The following is a 9,393-nucleotide window of genomic DNA, read 5'->3' as shown; positions in this document are numbered from 1 at the left end:
TGTGTCTGTGTGTGCTCCTGTGGGTGTCCCTGTGCAGGGACAGGCGTGTCCGTGGATGTCCATGTGCTCAGATGTCCCTACACACGGTCCCTGTGGGTGGGTGACCCCATGTGTAGGTGACCCTGTGGATTGGTGTTCCTTGTGGTTGGGTGACACTGTGAGTGGATATCCCTAGGGATGGGTGTTCCCTGTGAGCGGCTGTCCCTGTGGGTGGGTGACCCTGTGGATCAGTGTTCCTGCGGGTGGATGACCCTGTGGATTGGTGTTCCCTGTGGATGGGTGTTCCTCTGGGTGGGTGTCCCTGTGGATTGGTCTCCCTGTGGATTGGTGACCCTGCACATGGACAGCTGTTCCTGTGAATGCTCCCATCTCATGGTCCCGTTGTTGTGGGAGCATCCGTGGGGACAGGGCTGTGCAAGTTTGGGACGGTGACACCCAGGTGAGGGGACAAGGGGACAGTCCTTGCCCTCTGTGTTCCCTCCCAGGCCATGGGATGTGTGGGGGTGATGGGGGCTCTGGCTCCACAGGGAATAAATCATCTGTCTGACCTGGGAGAGCCGAGCCCAGGAGGTGTCCCAGACAGGGCAAGGGGACACCGTCCCGTGGGGACAGTGCCTCTGCCCCCCAGGGCACGAGGTGAGGGGTCAGTGACAGCTCCTGTCCCCCCAGGACACGAGGTGAGGGGTCAGTGACAGCTCCTGTCCCCCCNCCCCCCAGGACACGAGGTGAGGGGTCAGTGACAGCTCCTGTCCCCCCCAGGGCACGAGGTGAGGGGTCGTGCTCGGTGGCAGCGTCAGCAGGAGGAAGCTGAACACGAGCTCTGGCTATTTTTGGGTGCCTGTGGTGAGACACTGGGGCCAGACACAGGGAGAAAGTGTCCCCAGGTCACTCAGGGACTTGGTCACTCTGACCCCAGAGTCCCCAGGACGAGGGGACGCGCTGCAGCCATGGGGCTCAGGGACACTGGAACCCCCAGCTGGGTCCCTCTGGGGACAGGGGATGGGGGCAGGAGGAGGATCGTCCCCAGGGACCGGGGGACAGGAATCCCATGGCCACGGGTGACCCCACACACTGGGATGGGTCTGGGGGATGCACTGACCCCGACCCCACTGCCACTGGAGCCCAAAGGGAGGGGACACATGGGAGGGTCCCAGAGCCCCGTGCCTGTCCATGTCCCCAGTGTCCCCCCGACACACGGAGCATCCCTGGGGGCACACATGTGTGTGTGTCCCCACACAGGGGTCACGTATGTGCCCCCACGCACATGGAGCAGGGACAGGCTCACATGTGTCCCCACACACACAAGGAGCTGGGGGCTGAGGGGGGGTCACACATGTCCCCACACTCCCTTGGAGTCCCTAAATGTCCCCCCACACCTCCCGGTGCTCCCCGTGCCTCCGTGTCCCCAGCCCAGCCTCCCTGTCCCCCAAGGGCACTGTCCCTGCCGGTGTCCCCAAGTTCTGACCCTGTGCCACCGCCACGGGCAGCACCCGCCCCCTCCCCACGTCCCCTGCGGTGGGCACACACCCCGTGCCCACCCCTGCCCTGCCTCAGTTCCCCACACCCCGCACCCCCGGCCCCGCCGCGCCCCCGCACAGCTCATGACACAAGTGTCCCTCTCTCTGTCTCTGCCCCAGCCCGGGGGGGCCCGGCGGGGGTCGGTGGCCGGTGGCGAGTGGCCGGGTGTCCGTGCCGGGAGTGGCCGCTGCCAGCGCTGCCAGGGGGAGTATTTCTGGAGCGCTGTGCTCTTTCCAATCATGTGATGAGGACGTTATTTAAGGCGGCGGCGGGGCCGCAGCAGCTGCAGCCGGTGCCACGCTCGCAGCGCGCCCAACCTCCTGAGAGCCCCTCGCCATGGTGGAAGCCTTCGCGGGCACCTGGAAGCTGGTGGAGACCAACAATTTCGATGAGTACATGAAGGCTCTGGGTGAGCAGGGGGGGCTGAGCGGGGTCGGAGCCACATCATCACCTTTTTTTTTTTTTTACACACCCCTCTTCCCCAAATTGCCCGGTGAAGCCCCCCACACGCGGGGGTCTGGCGTGGAGGGACTCGCAGGCGGCGGGGGGGTCGCTGCTGCCTGGGTGGGTGATTTTTTGGGAGGGGCTCTGTGGTTCTGTGCGCGGAGGTTTGGGCTGGGTGAGGGGGTCTGGGGCTGCGGGAGGTGGTCTCGTTCTTCCCCTGGGCAACCCCTGGCACAGGGCGGAGGGATGAGATGCCTCCCCCCGGGTGCTGGGAGCCACCCGGGACCCCCCAGCCCTTACTGGCCCCCAAGCCCCCCAGCACCCAGCCCCAGCCCCCGCGCAGGGTGCGACCCCCACGCCGGAGTAGCCCGGGGAGGGGGCACAGGCACCAGCCGGGAGCTGGTGGGTGCCAGATCCATCCCTTAGCAACGACAGCATTCCCTGGCCCCCCCTTTGTGCCCCAGAGCCCCCCCGAGTGTGGCAGGCACGCAAAGCCCCCCAGGACCGTGGGTGGGGAGCAGTTCTGGGGATGAATCACGGGCAGGGAGGGAGAGCTCCGGGTGATGCCGCAGGGATCAGAGGAGCATCCTGCCCCTCCATCGCCCTCACCCCTCGCCCTCTCCCCCCAGGCGTGAGCTTTGCCACGCGGCAGATGGCCGGGCTCACCAAGCCCACCACCATCATCGAGGTGAACGGAGAGAAGGTCACCGTGAAGACCCAGAGCACCTTCAAGAACACCGAGATCAACTTCAAGCTGGGCGAGGAGTTCGACGAGACCACGGCGGACGACAGGCACGTCAAGGTGAGCCCCCGGCCCTGCCCCCGGCCCTGCCCACCCCACACAGGCGCTCTGGGCTCCGGGGGGTCCAGCCCGTGGCTCCAGGGTTCCGTCCTGGTTGCCTGTGGAAGGGGAACACCCCTCTGCCCGCCGGGGTTGGTGCTCGAGCCTGGTCTGGTCCACACAACCCCCCCTCAGCCCGTTTTGCAGCTCTGGGAGCAGGATGGGCCCCGGAGCTGACGGGAAGGTTGTGCAAGAGCCGGGCTTGCAAGTGCCAGCTTGCTCAAGAGGAGGCCAGGGGATGTAGAGGGGTGGTGGTGAGTGTCCCCACTCCGGGGGGAGAGGAGCACAAGACCTCTTTTTTGAGCCCCCTCTTTGCTGAGCCCCCTCTTTGCCCGCCCTCCCAAGCAGGCAGCTCTGCAGGCAGGGACAGGGACTGAGCACCCGGACAATCCCACCCAGCTGGTGCCTCCCCAGGGGCTGATGCATCCCCGGGGGTTCCTGGGGAGCCCAAAATCTTCTGGGCAGAGCTGTTCCTCACCATAAGAGCAAGGGAAAAATCACCTGAGGGAGGTCAGAGCACCTTTCATGGCCTCTCCCACCCTGCAGAGACATTTTCCCTTGCAGGACTGACCCAGCCCCTGCTTTTCCCTGGTTTCCAGCTGCTGGTCCCGCACACCACTGAATCCCCCATGCAGGGAGCAGCTGGCCCCCGTGCCCCCCACCCAGCCCGGGGGGAACCTCAGGGGGCACCTTGAGGCTCGCTGGGCACAAAACCCCTTCCCGGCCCCAAAGCAGGAAGCACAAGAGCTGAGCAGGGAGTGAGGATGGGGGGGAAGGGAGGGAGTGTGAGCCGGGCAGACACGGGGCAGCAGAGCCCTGCCCACCACCATTCCCACCCCCATTCCCACCCTCCGGAACTGCTGGAAACTGTTCAAAGCAGCAGGAACGTGTGACCAGCCAAGAGCTCCTGCCCAGCCCGGGGACGTGGTGCCCCTCGGCCGGGGGCCAGAGGGCACGTGATGGTTCAGCAGGGGCCAGGACGAGCCACGGGCTGCAGGGCTGGGGCAGGAAGGGGGGTGTGGAGCTGTGGGGCACCCACGACTGCATGGAATCATGGAATGGTTTGGGTTGGAAGGACCTCAAAGCCCATCCCGTTCCACCCCCTGCCATGGGCAGGGACACCTTCCACTAGCCCAGGTTGCTCCAAGCCCCGTCCAGCCTGGCCTTGGACACTTCCAGGGATGGGGCAGCCACAGCTTCTCTGGGCAACCTGTGCCAGGGCCTCCCCACCCTCACAGGAAAAGTTTCTCCCCAGAATCCCATCTAACCCTGTCCTCTGGCAATGGTTTCCAGGGCTGTGGGGCACTCAAATTCCTGGAGGTACCCAAACTCTTGGGCACCTGAGCAGTGGGGACAACCCAGCTGTAGGGAGAGCTGAGCTCTGGGGGAGCACCCAGAGCCCTGCGGGGTCCTGGGGCTGTGGGGACACAGGAGCTGTGAACCGACCCAAGCCATGGGGGCACCCGAGGGGGTGGGGGGCACAGGGCAGGATGGGGCCGGGGCAGTGCCTGTCCTGGCACAACCCCGTGCAGTCACACCACCCTTGGCACGGCCGGGCTCGGGGCTGAGTCAGCAGCAGTGGCCCGGCGAGCAGAGGCGCGTTTGCTGGATCAGCTCCTCCAAAAACCCTCCTAAGCCCTCCGGAGGGCAGAGAAGTTGCGGTTCAAAGCGCCGGTACCTGTCCCGATCCCCGCCCCGCCTCTCTGAGCCCTCCGGGGCCGGCGGGCCGCGCTGGGGAGCGGCCGGGCTCAGCTCCCGGGGCCACGCAGCAGGATCCGGCCCTGAGCAGGGCTCCCTGCGCTGGCCCCGGGGCAGGGAGGGCACGCTGGGGCAGCCGAGGCCGTGGCCGAGCAGAGGACAGCGCAGGACCTGTCCTGGGTTGAGAAGGACTAACCAAGCCGGCTGGGATGATCCCAGATGGGCATCCCGAGGGTGGCACCCACAGCCTGATCCTGAGCACTGAGGGGCTCCAGCGTGAGCAAAGAACACCCAGCACCGTCCCCTCCAAGGGATAAAGCCCCCCCCGAGCCCTGAGAGCCCGGGAAGGAGGGTTTCACAGCAGGCCTTATCTCTCCCACAGTCTGTGGTGAAGCTGGACGGCGGGAAACTCGTCCACGTGCAGAAGTGGGACGGGAAGGAGACATCGCTGGTGCGGGAGCTGAAGGATGGGAAGTTAACTCTGGTAAGGAATGGGTGTTAAACCCGGGAAGGGCTCGGTCCAGGGCAGGCCAAGAGCTGGACTAACCCCTCTCTCATCATCTGCCCCCAGACTCTCACCATGGGCAACGTGGTCTGCACCCGCACCTACGAGAAGGCGACATAGACGCTGCCCCAGCCCCTGCTGTCACCCAGTGCCACGTCCATCCCACACCCCACATCCCCACCCGTGCTGGGCACAGCTCCACGTGGGACTGGAGCCGCTGCACCGCCGGGGCCTCCTGCTGTCCCCACCCCGGAGCCCCCCCGGGGCCTGGGGGGTGGGTTTGTGGTTTCTTGTTGGGGTTGTTTTTTTTAATTAATAATGGGAAAACTCGCATGGAAAAAAGAATAAAGGCCGTGTTGTTACAGCTCTGTGGTCGGTTTGCTTGGAAAAGGCTGGTCTGGCATGTGCCCATCTGTAGTGTTCAGCCACCACACAGGGTTCAACCAGCCCTGGCAGGGATGGGGTTAATGCCCACTGATCCCTGGAGCCCATTTCTCCAAGCTGTGGAAACAAGAGGCTGTGATGGTTAGAAATGTGCTTTCCCAGGGGGAATATTTGTTCAGTCCCACGGCAGCTCTGCCCATGGATTGCCCAGGATCCAGACAAGCTCCTGCCCTGGAGAGTGATCCTTCCACCAGGGCAGGACTGGAATCAAGGTCCCGAGCACTTGGTGGCTGGTTTTGGGAAGGGAACTGGCCCCGAGGGGGGATGCAGCCATGGGGAACTGGGGTGAGCAGCACAGGAAAGGGCAAAGCACACGGGGAAGGGACGGGCTGCACCAGCAACCCCAAATCCTCCCGCTGTGACACCAACAGGGAGTTGCCAACCCCACTCTGTCCTCCCTGTAGAGCCAGAGGCAACAGGAAAGACTCACCTCCCCAATTCCTTCACCACATCTGTCCCAGCACGAGAGGAGCTGCTCCTGCTCCTGGCAGATACCCTCTGAGGTCACTGCCCAGCCCCTGCCATCCCTTCCCCCTGACCTTCAGCTCCAGTTACAAGATTTATGCTCCAGTTGCTCCCTCCCAGAAGGCACCAGGCTTCTCCTATGGGTTACCTCACCACACACCCCCTTCCCACCCCAGGGACCTGGGGAAGCAGCCAAGACTTCCAAAAAAACCCTTTCCTGCAGGTCTGTGCCCTGTTCCTTCCCTGCCCGAGTGTGGCGGGGACAGAAGAAAAGAGTAGCTACCAAGTACAGCTGGAAATGGAAATGGCAGAGATTTCTTTTCCATCACTTTCCAAGGCAGCAAACACTGCAGAGTGTTTACTGACAATATCTCCACTCCCCACGTGCTTCTCGCTCCTCCACTCCCAGTGTTTGCAGACAAAGAGGGAGCTGGGGCAGCTTTGCAGCCCAAAGCCAAGGAGGGGGGGACGTGGCCCCATCCCAGGGCCCAGCAACACCCACTGAGCAGTGTGGGGACAGCCTGGCAGTGCCACCTCAGCTCTGCAGGAGCTGATGTCACCCAGGCTCCCGCTGGCAGCGCATCCAGCGGAACACGAGGCTGCAGGACAGGAGAGGTGCCCTGGAGAGGTGCCTGGGAGAGGTGCCCTGCAGGGTGTCATGAGCCTGTCCTGGCACGAGCTGTGGGAGAAAGGGGCAGCCTGTGCCAAGGTGACAGAGGACAACCTGCAGCAAGGTCACACCTGTAACACACCGGTAACACCACGTGCCTGGGTGACTTTGAGAAGGAAACTGTCCCTGGTTCCTGTTGGCTGCTCGTGGTGTGCACCAGGGACTGGCAATGCCAGCATCCCACCCTGCCCCTGCTCATTCCCAGGGCTACTTCCTGTGCTTCTTCTTCTTCTTCTTCTTCTTGGGAGCCTTGGAATGCTTGCTCCTCTTGCTGGAGGGCTGAGCCCCCGAGCTGTCCGAGTCCGAGCTGCTCGAGTCTGACTCTGAGGACTCCTTTGCCTTGTGCTTCTTTTTCTTCTTCTTCTCCTGGGAAAACAAATGGAAAACATGTGGGAACACTGTCACCTGTGCTCAGCAGGGCAGCAAGGGGCTTTGTGCCCCTGTGCCTCACGGCTGTTCCTGCCAGGAAAGGGCACTGTGCCCCAGGAGGCAGGAGTTTACCCCCACTGTGGGCCCACAGCTGCAGGAGCCGGGGACAGGGGATGGCACAGATCAGAGCAGGGGGGAGCAACATGGAAAGCCAAGCCTGGAAAGACTTAGACCAAAAGGAGAGTCCCTGTCCTCACTCCATGGTGAGAGCTCACTCCGTTATTTAAGGTTGATCTTTATTAATACAAGTTGGAAGGATGAAGCTTTTTCGCCCAAAAAACGGGTTTCTAAAATAGCCACGAGCACCATCCCTGTACCTCAGCCCGTCAGCAGCCCCCAGAATGCCAGGAGATGGTCAGTGATGTGCTGGAGCTCTCCAAACACAGCTGCTCCTCGCAGGGGAGCCCAAGCCGTGCCCACCAGAGCTTCCTGCAGCCAGGATGAACCCAGTGCCCTCCCAGCACCCACGCTCCGGGCACAACCTCCCTGCAGAGATGGCACCCCCTCCTGCCCCACAACTTCTCCTGCACCCCTTCCTGCCCCCCAACTTCCCACTGCACCCCCTCCTGCCCCACAACTTCTCCTGCACCCCCTCCTGCCCCCCAACTTCCCACTGCACCCTTTCCTGCCCCACAACTTCCCATTGCACCCCCTCCTGCCCCACAACTTCCCACTGCACCCTCTCCTACCCCACAACTTCCCACTGCACCCTCTCCTGCCCCACAACTTCCCCTGCCCCTCCTCTTCTGCTCTCCAATTTCCCATTGCACCATCCTGTGCTCCCCAACTTCTCCTGCTCTCCTGGATTCCCACTGCACCCGCTCATGCTCCCCAACTTCTTCTGCACCCCCTTCTCCTCCCCAGTTTCCCTTCCACATCCTCTTTCTCTCCAACTTCCACTGCACCCCATCCTGCCCCCAACTTCCCACTGCATCCCACCCTGCTCCCCAACTTTCTCTCCAACTCCTCTCCTGCCCCCCAACTTCCCCTGCACCCCCATCTGCTCCCCAATTTCTCTTCCACCCCCTCCTGATCTCCTGGATTCCTTTGCACACCCTCTTCCCCCCCAGCCTCCCTTGCACGCCTTCCTGCTCCCCAAATTTCTCTGCACCCCGTCCTGCTCCCCCACTTCTCACTGCACCCTCTCCTGGCCCCCAACTTCCCTCACACCCCCTCCTGCTCCCCACCTTCCCTTTGCACTCCCTCCTGCTCCCCAACTTCCCACTGCATCCCCGTGCTCTGCACTATCCCTTGCACCCTCCTGCCCAACTTCCCCCTGCAGGCCCTCCTGCTCTCCACCTTCCCTTGTCCCCCCTCCTGCCCCCCACTTCCCCCCCACACCTTCCTGCTCCCCACCTTCCCTTTGCATCCTCTCCTGCTCCCCAACTTCCCAGTGCACTCCTGCTGCTCTTCCTGGATTCCCACTGCACCCCTTCTTCTCCCCATCTTCCCACTGCACCCCCTCCTCCTCCCCAGTGTCCCTTCCACCCCCTCGTGCTCTCCTGGATTCCCTTGCACTCCCTCCTGCTCTCCCACCTTCCCCCCTCTCCATGACACATGGAGCCCCCCAGGCTGTGTTTCTGCAAAGCCCTGAAGCAAAAGCTCTCCATCATTTGGATGCAGAACAAGAACAGCTGGTGCTGGAATAAAGGTCACAAGGAACTCTGAAATGCAGCTAAACCCTCAAATTTGAGGCACGTGAGGAACCACCAAGCAGAGATTACCCTGAGATCAGGCCTGGGTGCACCAGAATTGCATCAGCAGAGCACCCCAAAGCACTGAACAGTTTGATGATGCAGAGCAGCAATTTGTATGTATTTAATCAGAAAACAGTGCTGGGGAGAGGATGTGATCAGCCTGTGCTGGCAGCACACACAGCCCAGCTGCTGCATCCCCTTCCAGCACGGAGAGGGGGAATGCTGGGGCCATCCAACCCCCATCCTGCAAAAAACTGAGGGATTCCCCTTCTTCTGGGAACTAAAGGGAAGCAGGTAAGTGGGCCTCTAAAAATAATTGTAATATCTTGGATATACTTAATATAAAGCTCCAGCTTCCCAACCAAAAGCAACACCAGCCTACAGCAGGGAGCTACCAATTCATCCACGGCCACATCAGCAGCAGAGACTTCCCTGGCAAATGTCTATCAGGGAATCATGGAATGGTTTGATTTGGAAGGGATCCTAATGATCATCCAGTTCCACTCCCTGCCATGGGCAGGGACACCTTCCATAGCCCAGGTTGCTCCAAGCCCTGTCCAACCTGGCCTTGGACACTTCCAGGGATCCAGGGGCAGCCACAGCTTCTCTGGGCAACCTGTGCCAGGGCCTCCCCACCCTCACAGCCAACAATTTCTTCCCAATATCCCATCTAACTCTGTCA

At 62.3% G+C, this 9,393-nt stretch overlaps 3 protein-coding genes across 5 annotated transcripts in view; 2 read left to right on the top strand and 1 right to left on the bottom strand.

The window, feature by feature from the left end:
- The window catches only part of LOC108504959, a 5,355-nt gene extending 3,592 nt beyond the window's left edge, over positions 1–1,763 (top strand). The window contains exon 3 of the mRNA XM_017830514.1: positions 1,638–1,763. Coding sequence (XP_017686003.1) covers positions 1,638–1,763 — 126 coding nt within the window. The remainder of the gene's footprint in view (positions 1–1,637) is intronic.
- Positions 1,764–1,794: 31 nt separating this feature from the next.
- Positions 1,795–5,164, top strand: FABP3 (fatty acid binding protein 3). Its single transcript, XM_017830543.1, has 4 exons — positions 1,795–1,927; positions 2,592–2,764; positions 4,884–4,985; positions 5,073–5,164. Exons 1-4 carry the CDS (start codon positions 1,855–1,857, stop codon positions 5,124–5,126), a joined length of 402 nt encoding a protein of 133 aa, XP_017686032.1. The 5' UTR covers positions 1,795–1,854; the 3' UTR covers positions 5,127–5,164.
- Positions 5,165–5,269: 105 nt separating this feature from the next.
- Positions 5,270–9,393, bottom strand: part of ZCCHC17 (zinc finger CCHC-type containing 17) — an 18,239-nt gene continuing 14,115 nt past the window's right edge. For all 3 annotated transcript variants that reach the window (XM_017830542.1, XM_017830541.1, XM_017830540.1), the window contains exon 8: positions 5,270–6,951. In XM_017830542.1, coding sequence (XP_017686031.1) covers positions 6,793–6,951 — 159 coding nt within the window. In that variant the 3' untranslated portion in view covers positions 5,270–6,792. The remainder of the gene's footprint in view (positions 6,952–9,393) is intronic.

Source organism: Lepidothrix coronata, unplaced genomic scaffold (genome assembly GCF_001604755.1).
Source record: "Lepidothrix coronata isolate B3197 unplaced genomic scaffold, Lepidothrix_coronata-1.0 Scaffold180, whole genome shotgun sequence".
NCBI classification, from domain to species: Eukaryota; Metazoa; Chordata; class Aves; order Passeriformes; family Pipridae; genus Lepidothrix; species Lepidothrix coronata.
The sequence above is the reverse complement of the archived record's forward strand: the minus strand, read 5'-3'. Positions and strand labels throughout refer to the sequence as shown.